At 42.2% G+C, this 18,161-nt stretch overlaps 1 protein-coding gene across 1 annotated transcript; it reads right to left on the bottom strand.

Moving 5' to 3' along the window:
• Positions 1-220: 220 nt before the first annotated feature.
• On the bottom strand, positions 221-1,960 carry LOC121961441 (potassium voltage-gated channel subfamily A member 1). The gene has a single exon (XM_042511429.1). The coding sequence runs from the start codon at positions 1,958-1,960 to the stop codon at positions 221-223; it is 1,740 nt and encodes a 579-aa protein (XP_042367363.1).
• Between the last annotated feature and the right edge of the window lie 16,201 nt (positions 1,961-18,161).

Here is an 18,161-nt window from a genome sequence, read left to right as displayed (position 1 = left end):
AAAAAAACAGTTTTTTCCACTGACGGATCACCAGATGAGGGGGATTAAAATGTGCTTTTTATAAATCAACCCCGTCGCTCTTAAAACTTTTCAGGATTGCAATGTGTTGATCCTCCAACTGCTATGTGCAAAGACTTAAGAGCCCATTAATGGGGGTTTATTCTAGACAACTATGGGCTTTAATAGTTTTTTCTTTTTTAATAAAATGAGGGCTGCAGGACTACAGGTCTGTCTCCCGGGTGTCCAAGCAAAACGCGTAAAGGGATCTCTTGAAGTCCATGCTGCTGTTCGCTTTGATATTTGCTTTCTCCACTGATGCGCCCGCGTCGTTGTTTTCTGCGTCCTGCTGCGACTTTGCGGATGATTTACTCCCTTTGCGCTTCAGCTCGGGGCTCGCGCGCATGCTGTTGGGCTCGTCCTTGAGGGAGGACTGGTCCTGGTCTGTCTCTCTGTGGTAGAAGTAGTTAAAGTTGGACACAATGACTGGCACCGGCAGCGCAATGGTGAGCACGCCGGCGATTGCGCACAGAGATCCAACGATCTTCCCCCCGACCGTCACCGGCCTCATGTCGCCATAACCGACTGTTGTCATGGTGACCACGGCCCACCAGAAGGCATCCGGGATGCTGGAGAAGTGCGACTCCGGCTCGTCCGCCTCTGCGAAGTACACAGCGCTGGAGAAGAGGATGACTCCGATGAAGAGAAAGAAGATGAGCAACCCCAGCTCCCGCATGCTCGCTTTGAGGGTTTGCCCCAAAATCTGGAGCCCCTTGGAGTGTCTGGAGAGCTTGAAGATCCTGAAGACGCGCACCAGGCGGATGACCCTCAGGATGGCCAGAGACATGGCCTGCTGCCCGTTCTGGTGCTCCTGGCCCTGCTGCTCCGCCAGCTCCGTGCCCACTGTGATGAAGTAAGGCATGATGGACATGATGTCGATGATGTTCATGACGGTCTTGGAGAACTCGGACTTGCTTGGGCACGCGAAGAAGCGCACAAAGAGCTCGAAGGTGAACCATATGACGCACGTGGTCTCGATGATGAAGAAGGGGTCGGTGAAGGTGAGGGACGGCCGGGGCGCGGTGCTGTTGTCCAGCCGGCTGGTCACCGGGAGCTCCCGCTCATCCCTGAACTCTGGCAGCGTCTCCAGGCAGAAGGTGATGATGGATATGGTGATGACGATCACGGACACGATGGCGATGCCCCGAGCCGGACTGGAGCTCTCCGGGTACTCAAAGATGAGCCAAACCTGCTTCTGGAACTCATTCTGAGGCAGCGGCTTCTCCTCCTCTTTTATAAACCCCTCATCCTCGCGGAACCTCTCCATGGCCTCCTCCCCCAGCTGATAAAACCTAATCTCATCCGCGAACACATCTATTGACACATTGACAGGTCTTCTGATCTTCCCTCCTGACTGATAAAAATACAAAATCCCGTCAAAACTCGGTCTGTTGCGGTCGAAAAAGTACTCGTTCCGGAGGGGGTCGAAGTATTTTATCCTCTTTGCGGGGTCTCCCAGTAAAGTGTCGGGAAACTGGTTCAGAGTGCCGAGCTGGGTTTCGTACCTGAGTCCTGCTATGTTGATGAGCACCCTCTCGTTGCTCTCCGTGTCCATGTCCATGTCCAGCAAGTCCTCGTCGAAGAGATGGGGACTGTGGTCCGCGCGTAAAAGCGCATCCATGGCGTTCTCGCTGCAGCTGAAAGTGTTGTTCATGTCGTTGATTTTCCAGGAGGTCTGCTGCTGATGGTGGTGATGATGAGGATGATGCTGCTGCTGAGGGCTCCCCCGGGTATTCAGCTCTTTACTGTAGTCCTCTCCGAGTCCAGTTTGAACGAAGCCCGATTGAGGGACATCCAGCGCGTTCCGGCAGCTCTCCTCGGCATTGCTGCCTCCTCCTCCTCCTCCACCACCACCGCTCCCTTTTGCGCCGCCGTTCTCAAAACTCACCAAGGCTATCTCCATTCCGCAGCCATCCACAGTTACTGCGTGAAAAATAAAAGGGACTTGTTGAACGCAAACATCCTCTCCGATATCTCAGGGAAGAAACAAAAAAGTTGCAAAATGTAAAAACCAGATGGAGATGGAGCTGTTTGGATCACGGCCGCTGCTCCTCCAGCCGCTGCTCCTCTTTGCTTGTATGCATATGTGTTTTCTGTCGTTAAGGCTCTAAGCTGCTGCTGCTGCTGCTGCTGCTGCTGGATGAAGTAAATATTAAAACCACAAGAGGAGAGAGGAGAGCGAGAGGACCCGGATGAGAGAGTAGGCTGTAATGATTATTCCTGACGTCAAAAGTGCTGTTCAGACCGTTTAGCTGCCTCCGAAAATGTCTGTGGATGTGAGACAAGCTGTCATCCTCCCTCTCTCTCTCTCTCTCTCTCTCTCTCTCTCTCTCTCTCTCTCTCTCTGGCACGCGCTCTGTTCATTTTCTGGGTTTTATGTCAACAAAGTGCGCGCGCTGGCCAGACTCACTTTTAATTTTGTTATTTTTTTTGTTGTAAGAAAAGATGCAAAAAAGCAAATATAACATGATGTGTGCTTCATTTAAATCTTTGAAACCTGAGCAAATTCGTTTGAGCAACGGACGAAGAAATGTCGCGAAAAATAGCAAGAAATTAGTGGGGGGAAAAAACTAATAATAAAAGACATTTTTTAAAAAGAACAAAAAATAAAGTTGAGGGGGGAAAAAAGCAAGAAAAATGACCTGGGGAAAGTTCTTAAAAACATAATTTTGTAGCCTAATTTCAAATATGTAACTATGAAAATTATATATATATATAGTTTTACCCCTTTTTGTTGTAACAAATATGCGTTTTTAAAGTAATTATAACAATTTTGTAATTGTTTTTTTTTTTAATGTAACTGTGAAAATTATAAATCCATTTTTTCTTGCTTCATTTAACCCTTTGAAACCTGAGTCGAACAAATCACCCAAACTGCATGGTGATACTGTTGGCCAGTGTAGTTCGGTTGAAAGAAAATAGTTCCTACATGACACAGGTCACATCAAAGTCTGGATTATCTGGAGTAACCAGGTCAAGGTAACCAGGTTTCTGGAAAGTGACATTACTGTTGAAGTTTTTTTGTTTTCTGTTGAGAAGGCAAACATCTCTATGGCCGATATCTCAAACACTCCAGCATTATAGACTGATAAAAAAAGCACTAATGCTACTGAGAATATGTATTTTTGAATTGGGGGTGAACTGTGCCTTTAAATATAATATGTTGTTATTGTTCTGGGAAAAGTAACAAAATTATTGTGAGTTTTGTCTCAATTTTTGTACTTTATTTTACAGCCTTAATCATAATTAATGTGTCTCATACTTTAGTGTTCTTCATATACTGTTGATTAGATCCATATACTGTCTGTCTTCCACTGTTGCTTTGAGTTTCTCCTGTTTTTATGCTTCATGTTCTCTCACTGACTCTTATATAACATCAGAGCTTCTCTTCAGATGTCCATAATGCACATGAATCCATTTCATACAGGCACAGCACAAAGACCTGCTTCCACATGATGACATCCATGGACTCTTTCACTTCTTCTGTCTTTGTTGTCTTTGTGTCCGAGTTCCTCTACTCCTCTGTGGATGGAGGGTCGGGCCCCGGGGCCACACTCTGCACTCTGCGCTGTTTATCCGGATGTTTCCTCGTCCTGCTGCCTTTGAAGAGAGATGGACGGCTCCTTTCTTTACCTCCACAAACACACACACACACACACACACACACACACACACACACACACATGTTCCTCTTATAAAGACCTCAGTCATTCGCTGTTCTCTGGTCCTGCTCACCAACACATTAACTCTCCGAAATCATGCTTTGTATTTTTTTATCATAACTTTTCACTCATAACACAAAGAAACAAGCAAAGGAAACCAAATGATGAATTCAGTCAGTGTACAATCTCAAAAATATCTGCATTTGGGTAGACGGGGTCTTTATCAAACGTTTAAAAACAAACAAAACAAAAAAACGTGAAGGCTTTTATTCACACAACGCTCATGCAAATCTTGAGTATGTAAACACTGATAATTCATCACATGTTGCCGCCTTGCACTGGACTTCTGCATCTATATATTACACTCTATCCCTCTGTGTCTGCTGTTGACCATCTGGGAAGCTGCAACCGTGATGTCAACACAAGCACATGGTGGGATGATGTGACAAAAGCACATACCAGACTCCCTTATGAAAGTCTGGGGTCTGTTAGATACATCCACTGCTGCTTCATCACCCTACAGGGACCTTTGTGCTTCTTATATCATGTTGTTACCTGCAACATTTTAACCTGACACTGTCCAGCGGTGTATTATGAGGACACGACAGGTTTCTCAACTGCCATCGCTCGTCCATCTATCATGCTGCCATGGCGGGTGCCAAGTTCTGTCCGGCAGGGTTCTCAGCGTATCATACAGCCGCGAAAGGTGGCTTTTGAAAATTATTTCAAAAGTGGTGATATTTGTTCTGATATTTGTTTGGGCCAGAGCCATAGACGGCATAAATCATGGATGTAGCTACATTGATGTCATCCATTGGATTGGGGACACCCATTTTGAAGCCTTGACTCTGGCATTTTGGCATCTTGGTTTTTTGGAGCCAGAAGTGTTGATATTTGGCCCTGAGGACAGAGCTGACTGGAAGTCAAGGACACTGTCTGTAGACAGTCTGTCACTCCAACGGTTCTGCCCTTAAACATACGTAATTTTGGTCCTCAATAAAATGTAACCGATGAGTGATAAAAATTCACTCTCTATACAGTTGTCATAAGATGTTGAAATTAGCAATAGATCCTGTGTTTCAATCATCCATTATACTTTGATACCTGAGCGAATTGGATTAAATCCTTTTAAAAACATAGGAGCAAATTAACAATAAATGGCCCAAAAAATAGCAAGTGGAAAGTTACAAGAAAATAACCTGACAATAAGTACAATACATCTTATTTTCAAAACATTTCCTTTTCACCTTTAACTTTTTTTTTCTTTCCCCACTTTGCAGAACATTACTTGCCAAATTGCTCATTATGGATTTTTTTCTGTGTTTTGGAAAGAATTCAAACCAATTACGTCTGGTTTCAGGTGTTTCAGTGCTCATTATGTTGATCCAGATGTGAAGGGTTAAAAAAAAACTGCAAGGTGGAAATTCATACTTTTTCTGATTTTTTAAATTCTTTTTGAATTTTTTTATGATTTGAGTGAACTGACCCTTTAACTGAGGAAAGTCCAAAATGCAGGCGCTCTGAACATCCAAAACTCAAACTGGCTCGCACAAAGGACAACACAAGCACATGTATACACACAGACACACACACACACATAAACACACAGAGCCCGAGTGCGTTGGTTTCTAAAAGCAGAGAAGGTGACCTATTTAAAAGGTTAGTTTCTTAGCCCCGTGGGTGGATTAGGAAAACAAAGCACGAGCACTATATTTATCCTTTTCCTTATCTAATGCTCCAGCCTCATCATGATAAGAACTATGTGCATCTCCCCGCCCCTGGATTAGTGCACTGTCCTCAGACCGCAGCCATGAATAATAACTCACCAACATCCATCTCACTGTGTGACTGGCCACTGGCAACGCTGCGATTTCACGCACTGGATACAGCCATTAGGATGCTTTTACAATAAACGTTATAATATTTGTCATGCAGTCGACGGCGGCTTTAAAGAACGTGAAACTGCAGCTGGAAAACAGGGAGGAGCAGAAAAGAGCAAAATGTTCTTGTGGTTCAGAGATGGAGAGATTATTTATCATATCATATGTGCGTGTGTGTGTGTGTGTCTGTGCACACATCATGGATGTTTCTGGATACAAATATGGTATTTCAAATCACTTTACAACAGTCAGTCCATATGCATAGATCTTATGAGACTCACAGCTGATTCATGATGTGTTTGTGTGCTGTGAAAAGCTCTGAATTCAGACATATGTGTGTTCAACTCTGCATGTTATAAATTATGTTCATTTCCAAATAGATTTCTGACGTTGGTAAATAAAGTTGAGAAAAAACGGTCACATTTAGGAGCCATGTCCACCAAAATGTTTTTTCCAGCCGGGTGCTCCTCAGGATATGCCCAGCTGAAAGTGTTTGAGAGCGTTTTGGAGACGCAGCATTTTTTTCACCTGAGAAGCTTTGATTGTGTTTGGTTGCTATGATACGTAATATCTGCAGAAGTAAACATGTCGGCACAAGGTAGAGTACCTGCTTCTGATGAGGGGAAGGCTGAAGTCAGCAGGTAGAGAGTCCAGACCCGCCAGTCTATGTAGGTTCATGAGATGAAACATAATGTATAAATATTTATATATACACCGACACGCTCTCACTCTGAATTTGTCACATGGTGCTGCTCTGTCAGGATCTTCTGCGTCCATTACCGTTACATTTAAGGTATCCTTGTGCATCAGCTCTTTACACTCCAGGACGCTGTTACGGTGATGTCAACAAATGCACATGTGGTTTGAAGAAGCAGCATGACCCTTATGTTCACACGACGGCGCGGACTCTCACTATGGTTATATTTAGGCAAAAGAGGCACATGGTGAGGTGTAGAAAAACAAAAACCACACAAAACCACAAGCAAGCTCCGATTTCCCACACAAAAGTCATTGTTTGAGGAACCCATAAACCTCCCCACCCATCCACCCAATGAGCGCACCCACACTCTTTATGTTACCTGGTTACCAGCAATTTTATTACCTGACGCTGTCCATAAGCATTGCAGTATTTTCAGGACGTCTCATCATGTTTTGTTCTTTGTTTTTGAAAGAAATCAAGCCAATTTTCTGAGGTTTCAGAGGTTTATCTACCAGTGAAAGGTGTCTGAATCCAGCACAAAAATATTGACGTCTATCCAGGTGTAAAAGGGTTAAATGTTGACCTGATGAAAAGTCAGGGTGTAGCTGCCATCAGAGTCAGATGATTTAATTCATAAGTTCATAACTTGAGTTCATTCAAATTCATTAATAATTTGTGTTTTTAAAAAACACGAATAAGTTAAAGTTAAAAATATTAAAAATGTTTTGCTGTTTGGCATAAATATAAATAAAACGTGCAGCCGTCTAAAACTCTGTGAAATTATTCACAGCGGAACTAATGTTAAGGAGCTTCAGGGAGGGGCGGGTCGTTGTTGCTAGTCGCACACTCTGTTTACATGCGTCAGGAAGCATGTGTCCAGAGGAGGAGGATGTTAAGCTAAGATGCTGATGCTAATTGTCCTGAAGACCTGGAAAGCCTGAAGTTTACTGTTTTCTCCCCTTGAGTTAATGCGGCCAGTGAGGTATGTGCTGTGTTTGTTTGATGCCGCGTTGTTTTGATGAATGTCGGTATAATTAATAATTAATTAGTATCGCGAGTGTGCGCAAACAAATGACGCTTCAGTTATCATTTCTTGGTTTAAAGGTATATATATTTTGAAGTATGAATTATAAAGCTGTGTTATGTTTGTGATATTTTGTAATATCTGTTCTCCATGAGAATAATTTTGATTTAGAGTTTATCAAACTCACTTTTATGATTTCTGTATTTTGGTAGTTTTCAGGGCATGCTCCTCTGATGGGAATAAATGCCTGTAGACAAAGAACATCTTGTGTCCGTGAACTCAACTGAGGGGAGCTACACAGGGGATCACCAGAGCTATTACAGTTCATCCTGAGAGGAAAATTATTGATGTACCACATGCATTTCATTAAAATCCATCCAGCTGTGGTGAGATATTTCAGAGTCTTACTGCTAAAAGGTCACTTGAAGCACATGACAGACGTGTTTTCTAAATTTAACCAAAACCAGCATCTTCCCAAAATTAGCTGAGTGTTTTACTACCTTAAACCAAATGCAGGTTCTTGCATTACTGTGAAGGCAAGTTTGAGTTAAACACATTTAAGTGACCCCCCCTCCACAGTCTCATCAGGCAGCTGGCTGACAGGTGAGGCTCGTTACCTGGATTCAGCTCACCTGGGTCCTCCAAGGTTATAAAAGCTGCTCATGTGTCCACACTGCATCAGTGTGTTTCACACTTTCAGCACCTCCACGTGTAGCTTTCACTATGACTTTGCTGATTTTGATTTGATCTTTATTTTGATCCCTTTTGAAATTAAAAGCGCTTCACAAGAGAGGAGGTTAAAAAAATCAATGAAAAGTAAAAATAAAACAGCTGAAAGACCACATGGAGTGCATTAGATCAACCGAAGGAACATGGGAAAGTAGAGTGCATTTAATGAGCTAAAAGAAAGCATCAGACAACATTTGAGTTTTGATGTGAAGGTGCAATAGTCGGAGCAACTTTGATACAATCAGGGAGTTTGTTGAGCAGCTAAAAGCTGCGTCATTATCTTATAGGAGGAATTAGCAGCAGCACATAGAAGTCATTTCTGTGATTAAACCAGACGCCAGTGTAAGGACCAAAGTATTGGAGTAATGTGTTCAGTTTGAACTAGCTGCTGGATTTTGCTGAAGCTGTTTGATGGTCTTTTTTATGAAGAACTGTGAATAGACCAGTACATCTGTCAATCCTGCTGGAAATAAAAGCATGAGCAAGTTTTGCTAAATCATGTTTCGACATAAGCCAATTTAGTTTGGCAGTGTTTTTGAGATGATAAAGAGTTGTTTTAATCATGGTTTTAAGGCTGAGATCACAACCAGATCTTGAGTCTCCTTATTTTTCCCAAATAAGATTAAGATGTCCTGCACCTGCCTGCACACCTGTTTCCATTTACCTCATCAGCTCTGCAGCAGCCTGTCATCCCCGATTACATTGTGTTTCTTGTAAAGTAAATGCTTTTGCTTCATTATGTTGCTCTCTGGGTCGAGCTTCAGAGCCTTTACAACCTTTATATATGATTGTTTTACAGCAATTGTTTGTTGTTTCCTGTTTGCTCACGGGTAACCTCGTTCTCCAAAAAATAAGACAGGAAAGAAAAATTCCTTTCATGCACACTGTTTAAAAAAAAAATCTCCTTTCAAATACAAACAGTAACACAAAACACAACTGAGGTGCTGTCAAAATTTAAAAATTAAAAATTAAAAACTTTAAAAATAAAAAATAACACAAAAAAGTAAACATGAACTGACACAAACTACCTAAAGTTGGGGGCAAAACACAGAAATATAAAGAAACTTAACTGAACTAAAAGGTGATGGGATGTGGGCTGAAGCGAAAGCCACCACAATAACAACAACACGCTCTTAGCACCGAGGACACAAATTAGAGGATTTCCACTTCATGATAATAACGGTGAATCTGTACGCTCATTATTCACTGTCGTCTCTTGTCGGACCGATTCTCCCTCGGTGCCCTGACCTCCAGTGTGACGGAGGTGAGCTGCAGCGGCGGTGATACGTGGCTGCTGTTGTGTTTTTCGAGGAGCCTGTTGTTATCAGCGGCAGCAGCAGCTCTGAACTGTGCCTCTGTAATTAGAGAGCTAATTTGTGAGCTGCAGTCGTTACGGATGCTGGTTGTTAGTGGTTACCTGTTGTTATGGTTACCGTTTCCCTCTGTAACTGGCAACAAGACCTCAAGTACCATTGAGTGGGACTCGGCTCAGCTCCCTGTCTCCCACACACACATACACACACACACACACACACACACACACACACTCTGCATGGCATAATAATATGTGAAGCTAACCCAAGTTAACTTGTACTACTTTTTGGACCCTTTGGAACTTTTTGGGTAAAACTGACTCTGGACATTATCAGGGTTTTAAAAAGAAATAAAATAAAAATACCTAAAACTCCTTTACATATATTGTCTTTATAATTCCAAACAATTTAGAAAACATTTGCAATTAATGTTTGCAATCAATCGTTGCTAGATCACAGTTAACAATTAAGGTGTCATTCTTTTTTTGTGATAAATTGATAATGTGTGTAACAAAATATGCTGTAATTAAGACTGTGATGGTCTGCGAAAAAACTGAAATGAGTTATGTTCAACTTTAAGGAACTGAAATAACGTTGCCATATCAAATTGACTCGGTGCATGTTAACCATCTGAAAGTACATTTTCTCCATAAACATCTAAGTCTTTAGCTCAGTTATTATGTGAAATATTACAGAGTGGAGCTTTACTGAACTTATAATATTGCTAAAATCCCACAGTCTGTAGGAGAAAAAATTGGGGAAAAAGGCCTTATTTGGAACATTTAACCAGAATATGCTGCTCACACAACATGCATCAAATTCAAAATATTGTCATATTTTGAATACTTGGGGAATATTAATGTGCATGTAACTGTAGCTGATGGTTATGTAGGTTATGTGCTGCTGCAGGACTGATGAGGGAACTAAAAACAGGTGTGCACGCAGGTGGAGGAAATCAGAGATGTTTGAGGTTTGGAGGCAGGATCAGAGGTTTCATCATTAAATGAAGTGAAAAATCTGACATTTTGGAAAAAAAAATCCTCCAGAGAGTTAGATGAGAGGACCTGAAGTCATTAAACAAAACTGTATTTTGCAGCACGTTCTCACTCCAAACTTGTCACATGGTGCCGCTCTGTCAGGACCTTTAGCGTCAACCTGTGATGTTTTAGGTATCCTTGTGCTTCGGCTGTTTACGCTCCAGGATGCTGTTACCATGATGTCAACAAATGCACGTGGTGGGATAAGGTTGCACAGTGCCGATGTTTATACGACAGAGCAGACTGCCCCAATGTTTGGGATTTGGCAACAAAGTCACAAATAGTTAGGTTTGGGCAAAGGAGGCACATGGTAAGGTGTAGAAAAAAAAACACATTCACATGGGAGGTGGACTTCAAACCCCTGCACAAAAGCTGGTCGTTTGTGGGATATTACATGGTTACCAGCAGTGTTATCACCTGACATTGTCCTTTAGGGTTTGATGCAAACACGACTGGTTTCATCCGGCTGCGTTCGTTGTCAAGTGACGCCACCCGTGCACGTTGCATGTGGATGCACCCGCTGCCACCCAGCTGTATAACAGTGTATAACAACGCTTCAGCGTCTGAAGCGTCCGTGCACAATGCATGTGGATGCAGAAGGTGGTTTTTGGCGTCACATTCGCACACTGAAAGCACAGACAGAACAGCGTTATTTGACGAGTTCGAAATGAAAACAGGTTGGGATTTTGTTAGTATCAGACTGAGCCAGGCTAGCTGTTTCCAGTCTTTATGCTAAGCTAAGCTAACCGGCTGCTGGCTGTAGTTTCATGTTTCTCGCACAGTCATGAGTGAGGGATCAATCTAACGAGTGTTTTTCCCAAAATGTCAGTAAACGAGACTTTGTTGAAATAAAACGGCGTGTTCCTTTAATGCACCTGTCAGACATCATAACAGAGGAAGCAGAGATTTGTTCCCGAGCGTGTTGTTGTGTGTATGTGTGTGTGTTGTTACAGTAAAACGTCAGATTTGGTGCATGTGAGGAGACGAGCGGCGCTGCGGGGCTGACAGTAGGCCTGAGTCAGACTCTCCAACACCTGAGGGAGCTTCACTAACCTCCCATCATCATAGATCTGTGTGTGTGTGTGTGTGTGTGTGTGTGTGTGTGTGTGTGTGTGCACATTTTCACACTGTGCGTCCTCATCCACTCTACATGCACTCGTCTGTGTGTTAAATGTGTGTGTGTGTGTGTGTGTGTGTGTGTGTGTGTGTGTGTGTGTGTGTGTGTGTGTGTGTGTGTGTGTGTGTGTGTTTATGGGCTCAGGGCGGCTGCATGGAGAGAGTGGCGTGGAGGGGAGAGCGGGAGGAACGCTGCGATGAGTTTAAGAAGTCTTGACAGCAGATGCCTGCATAATAACACACAGAGAGGACATGTGCAAGCAGGAAAATCAAGGACACCACGTCATGCGTGCCAGTCATTTAAAGTAACAGTTTCCTCCCGCAGCTTAAAACATGCACACAGATTATGTGCAGAAAAGGCTGCAGATGCTGCTAAATGGATTTGTAAATCAGTGCTGTGAAATATAGCCGAGGACGGATTTAAAACACCATCTATGTATTTTGATGAGGTCGAGGCAGCGTTGCCGGGGAGAGGATCTGTTTTTTTTTTTTTTTTAAAGTGTGATTGGTGGCTGCAGTGAGATTTGTCAGCGTTTGAACAGATGCTAATGTGTAGGAGGAGGAGGAGGCCAAGTTCAGCTCAAACAAGCCAAACATTCACACAATCCAATGTTTGGGCTCGTTAAATATTCACATTCAGAGCCCAAACACCCCAACAACGTGTTCGGCTCCTGATTGTTGCAAAATGATCCACAGACACATTTTCAGTCACATTGGTGAGGGCGGCCCCATCGACGCGGTGTCACATCGTGCCCTCGCTTGTCGTCCTGATTGTGCGGCCGTTGTCGTGCGGGAAACGATCTGAGCGTGCTCACATTCTGCTTTGGAGAATTGGCCATCAGTGTCAAGATGGCAGCGGTTTAAAATGGGCTCCAATCTATCTGCCTCCTCCTCCACACCGTGTGTGTGTTCGTCTATCTCTGTGAGGACCAGTCTGTGTTTGAAAGGACATTTTGGCTGGTCCTAAAGTGTTGTTTGGAGGTTTAAGGGGCATTACACTCAAATTACAAAAACATATTGATTCACTTACCTTAGGATTTTGCCTTTGATAATTATCTGTTAATATAGATTGTAATAGTGGGGAGAGAGGGTCCAGAAATACACCAAAGGTCCCAGACTTAAACCACATTATGTGCTGTTTGCCATTAGTGCAACACACTTTGTATATAAGATAAGATAATCCTTTATTAGTTCCACAGTGGGGAAAGTTGCATTATTACAGCTGCAAAGGTATATCAAAGCAAGGTATGCACAAGATAAATAAAGCAAAAAGAACGATATAAATAGTGTAAACAAGATGCAAAACACAACAGTTAAAAAAAATTGCACATTGTGATAAATTGCACGATATGATAATAAAATTACATGTTGATGACGTGATGATATGTTGAGTGTCACATTTAGGCTTGGGCGGTATGTAATATTTCATAAATTCCTACCTTCCTGAAATTCTACCGGGGTATACAGTAAATGACGATATAACTGCTGGTGTACTACTTACTTTCAGCTCTTCAGACTGATAAATACACAAAAGATACCCACAAAATGTTAAGAAAAGTCACTTGTGGTTTCGTCATTAAAAAGAGAAATGCACCTTTTGAATTCAACTTTCTCTCAGTCGCAGAAGACTGACGAGTCTTGATTGTTGTTAACTCATCATCAACTCTTCCAAACCGTTTTGGTTAATCTTGCTAGTAATCTAGTTAGTAAGTCTGTTGTTCCAATAATCACCCACTCCAGTTTGGTCGAATTTGGTGAATCCTTAATTCACCAAGTTGAATGTAAAAAAAAAACCCAAAACTATTAAACTTTAATTCCCATTGCTGGCCGCCAGCTGTTTACAGTCCTGTAACTTCTCCCTGGACCACTAGGTGTTACGGCTTCTTTCAGCTTAGTTCCACCAGTACAGACTGAGGTCTGACGGTGCGTGCTGTGCACTCCAATGAGTTTAATATAGAAGTGTCTGTATTATTGACACTATTGAAAAATATACCTTTAGGGTTTCTAAATACCCTGCTATACCATAAAAATGATGATACCACCCAAGCCAAGTTACATTACTTGATGCATGTTATGTGAACTGTTGATGACACATTCATTGCTGGGTAACAGAAAAAAGGTGCATCCTAAAAACTAAAACATGCAGGCACCATGTTAGTGAAAGTGGTTGCATTGCTCTTTCTTTTATACTTTTATCTATAATGTTTGTTTCTTTTCTCTTCTAAACTGATGTTTGACACTCGTGTTCACACAAGTTGACATTTAGAGGGTATTTTATTTATGTACCCTAAAACCATATGACACAACTTTCCCTCAGAGGGCCCTAGAAAGTGTGCAACATATGACACAATCACCCTTAAAGCTGTTTTATAGATGTGCGTTGGCTTTACGCAGAGACCGACACCAGAGTCTACACAAGTGACTTACCTGGTCCAGTCTCAGGGTCCAGTTTTCTCTTCAGTCAATAGTTCATGGTCCACACATTAATACATTATCACATATTAGATTTTATTTCACAAAATGTAAACAACATGTTGGCTTAGAACACAAAGAAGTAAAACATAATGCAAAAAAATAAACAGAAACTTCAAAATAAAAGCTCTGTGATGCTCAGCCCTTTAAGGTTGTAGATTTGAGTTTAGTAAAAGAAACAAGGGGATGCATTATGCCAATGAAAGTCCTCACAAATATAGAAGTACATACGTGTGTGTGCGCGCGCGCGTGTGTGTGTGTGTCTGTGTGTGTGTGTGTGTGTGTGTGTGTGAGTGTGAGTGTGAGTGTGTGTGCACTGAATGAGCACTGAACTGGAAAATAACTGCGACTGGAGGAACCGTGGGCCAATCATCAGCCTCCACTGGTCACGAATCACACCTCCAGCTTTAACATGCAGCCTGGGTACCCCCCCTCCTAACACACACACACACACACACACACATGCTGAGGTGGGTAGGATGGAGGAGGGGAAGCCCTACACAGGCCTGTGTGTGTGTGTGTGTGTGTGTGTGTGTTGAAAAGCCCTCAGGAACCCAGATCACCAGATACAAAAAGAAAATCTCTGCTTGTTCACAGCAGCCTACAGAGGATATTAACAACGCACGCACGCACACACACATGCACACACCACACACACCACACACACACTGTCATGCACATGCACATGCACAGCCAAAGCTACAACAACTCAACAGAGACTGTCGGGGGGGAAGTGAGGGGATTACAGCCTCAGAGAAATAATAACAGCCTCAGATCTGCACTCAACACACACACTTCAATATGCATCTTATACAAACACACTCATGCATTATCAGACCCATGAGGGAGGTGGAGGTGTAGGAGTGCGAGGCATGGAGGGGGGGGTGGTATACAGGGGGACACGGTCAGTGATGTGTGCTGCAGGAGTGCCGTTGAGCAGAGGGATGTCGGTCTGATGAGAGGTGGATTGTGTCGAGGGATTTTAATTGACAGCTGTCCAAATCCCCAGACAGATCCTCTCTCTCTCTCTCTCTGTGAGTAAGTGTATGTCGCACGCCCGCCCTCTCTGCCTCTCTCTCAGACGAGGGTATTAAGAGTGAAAAGCATTAGGAAAAGCGAGGTATTAAGAGTCTTCTGCTCTCTCTCACTCATACACACACACACACACACACACACACACACACACACACACATTGCACATCTATATGTGTCTCCATATGCATCTTGTGCATACATGCATGCACATATTGATATGTGTAAAACACTGTGTAAAAATTACATGTAAAAGTACTGCATTCAAAATCTTACTTAAGCCCTTTTTATACAGAGGTTGCAATACAGTTGCTAAAAAGCCCCATCTTTATGCCACTTTTGCATTTTTACACAGAACCACACAGCAGACACATTTTGCACATGTGCATGGTGTTCATATGATAACATTGTGAAAATGATCTGCGTGTGCACAGATCCACAATTAAAAATGCTGCAGTATGCAGTCCAGGCCAGTAGTTGGCGGTGCAACTCTGTAATGACACACCATAGAAGAGCACCACGCACGTGTGCAAAATGCGTCCATGACGTCACCGTTCTCATCTGTACACAGTTTACGCAGCAACAGAAGGGGTTTCATTTTCAAAAGATTACACTCTGGAACCTGGTTTCAAAAGTTTGTGTTTTCAGGTCCCCAAAATGCCTTTGTCGTGTGATCATGCGAGAACTGTTGCCGTGTAAACAGCCCCTTAGACAGCATGCCGGCGTCGCGTTAGTAAACGAGGCATGATGACTTGTAACACAACAGTATCAGACTCTGGTTTTATTGAAATAAGTTCTTAATTAGATGTGAAAACATGCTGGATCTATACACACTAGAGTTACTGTTTACTATAATGGAGCCTGGCAGGTTTGGCGATTGGAATTTCAGGGCTAGTTCACCTTAAATTAAAGAAAAGGATCTTACTCTTTAACAGAAAAGTCTGTCCCTGTTGGGATCCTTTTCATAATGTTGTCAGACACTTATGATAACGATCTGTTTCCATTGCAGATTTGTATTAAACTTAAGTGATAATTCAAAATGAAAAAAAAAAAACACGATTGCAAGGTGACTGTTTCCATTTAGTGATGTTCTGCGACTTCTACTCTGACAATAACATTACAGTAACCATGGCGATGGATGTTCAAAACATTAGCAGCTTTACTTCTACTGCAGCCACCGCACTGGCCGCCATTATTTCTAATCAAAGGTGTGATAGGCATGTTATGCAAGCGATAACGGAAAGGCAAGCCCCTTAAACGTGGGAGCGGCCTCGTGTGAGGGATTTCTGGGAGGTGATAGTCCAAAACTTCACAGAGAAATTGTGGATTCAAAACATCCAGATGACCCGCTCAACTTTTGAAGTTATGTGATACAGTAACAGCTATTCGAGGGTTAATGGAAACCTGCCTTTTGTCTTCTGTGTAAAACCCTGTTTTACGAGATGCGTTTTCGTTGAAAAACTAAAAATACTGCGAGAGAATCTCAATTCTTAGGGTGAAAAATTGTGATTCACATTTTAGCATGAATCGTGCAGCCCTAATCTGAGCCTGCCAGTGGCAAAAACAAACACTTTTAGTGTTGTTCCCTTTAGTCACGAAGAGATAAACACAAGAGAGTCCAAGTTGAAAAATGTCAAAGGAACCCCTTTTATTATACAAAGTAATTATTATTTTACAACATGTTCCTGAAAACATGAACATACGAATCTCCGAAGCTACACAAATATATAAAGATCTGAATATGTGAACATGACTCTGCAGCGTCTGTTTAGACTGAACCAGATGCCTTCAGAGCCCACAGAGAGCTGCAACACACACACAAACACACACACACACACACACACACACACACACACATTTAAAAACACATTAAAAAGCACACACACACACACACACACACACACACGCTCAGATATATGTAAACACACACCCCAGGAGAGAAACAAGAAAAGGAAGGACAGATTTTTTCAGCATGAGGGAACATCGTCCTGCACATTGAATTCCCAAACAAAACACACACACACACACACACACACGCACGCACACACAGATTAAGCGCACACACACACATGCAGATTAAACACACACACAGGTTTGCCCTACTATGCTTCTTACTGTGCCTTCAGCCTTCAGTCTGCATTCAGAGGTCATTATATAATTTCGGAGCCCTTTTTCACATCAGACAGCATCTGTGAAACCTCGGGGGACTTTGACCATCGCTTCACTTTAAACCGCCATGTTTGCTGTCACACTTGCTGCCCATCATGCATCACTTTAAAACGCTGTTAAAGTGTCTGCAGCAGGACAGTCAACTCCCCCTCTCCTTCACATGCTCTCCTCTTAGTGACGCAAACACATTTGTTAATTTCGTACGTCTGCAATGATTTTTGCGTTTGAGCTCCTGATTTTTGTGTCACAGTCCGTCAGATCGGATTTGTGCGGTTTTTGTGATTTTCTGCTGATCCTCTGCTCTAACGAGGATGACACAAACTACCCCCGAGGTCTCATTAACAAACATTTCCGCAACTGCAACTTTCATATTCAGTTTGAAGAATCTCCCTGTGATTTTAAAGTGATAAATTCCTGACAATATGTGAGTGAAAAGTGGTATAAAACTTTCGGTGCTTCACTTGAGTCAGATGAACACTAAAAGTTTCTTAGTAAAGTTAGAAAAAAGGGAAAAGTCTTTTTTCCGTTCATCATATCTGCTGCAGGCTGGAGGCTGCAGGATAGCATTAGCTGCTGAAAAAAACAAAAAAAACAAACAAGTATATTATCTAGAAAATAAAGTTTTTTAGACATTTTTCAAATTTAAAATAATTTTTTATAAATCTACTAATTTCTTTGATTTTTTTCTGCATTTAAAAAAAAATTAGTTAAGTTTATTAGCCTTTTCAATATTATTAATATTGTTACTGTTTTAACTATCAGCTGTAACAATCTAAGACCGTACCACTCTGTTGTTAAAATGCTTTTGGCTCAAAAATAACCTGTGAATATGACATGATTTGCTCAAGACCAGAGTGCATAAATGAATGGTGTATTTTAAGTATAATAATCCGGAGAGTCAGAAACTGACAGAATGATCTGAGATTTTTGATGAATAAACGTTTGTGCTGTTTGAGTCCGACATGTCGCC

Source organism: Plectropomus leopardus, chromosome 22, assembly GCF_008729295.1.
Source record: "Plectropomus leopardus isolate mb chromosome 22, YSFRI_Pleo_2.0, whole genome shotgun sequence".
Classification (NCBI taxonomy): Eukaryota; Metazoa; Chordata; class Actinopteri; order Perciformes; family Serranidae; genus Plectropomus; species Plectropomus leopardus.
The sequence above is the reverse complement of the archived record's forward strand: the minus strand, read 5'-3'. Positions and strand labels throughout refer to the sequence as shown.

Excerpts from the sequence above, each read along its gene's own strand:
- LOC121961441 (XM_042511429.1), bottom strand. The coding sequence starts at position 1,960 with ATGGAGATAGCCTTGGTGAGTTTTGAGAACGGCGGCGCAAAAGGGAGC.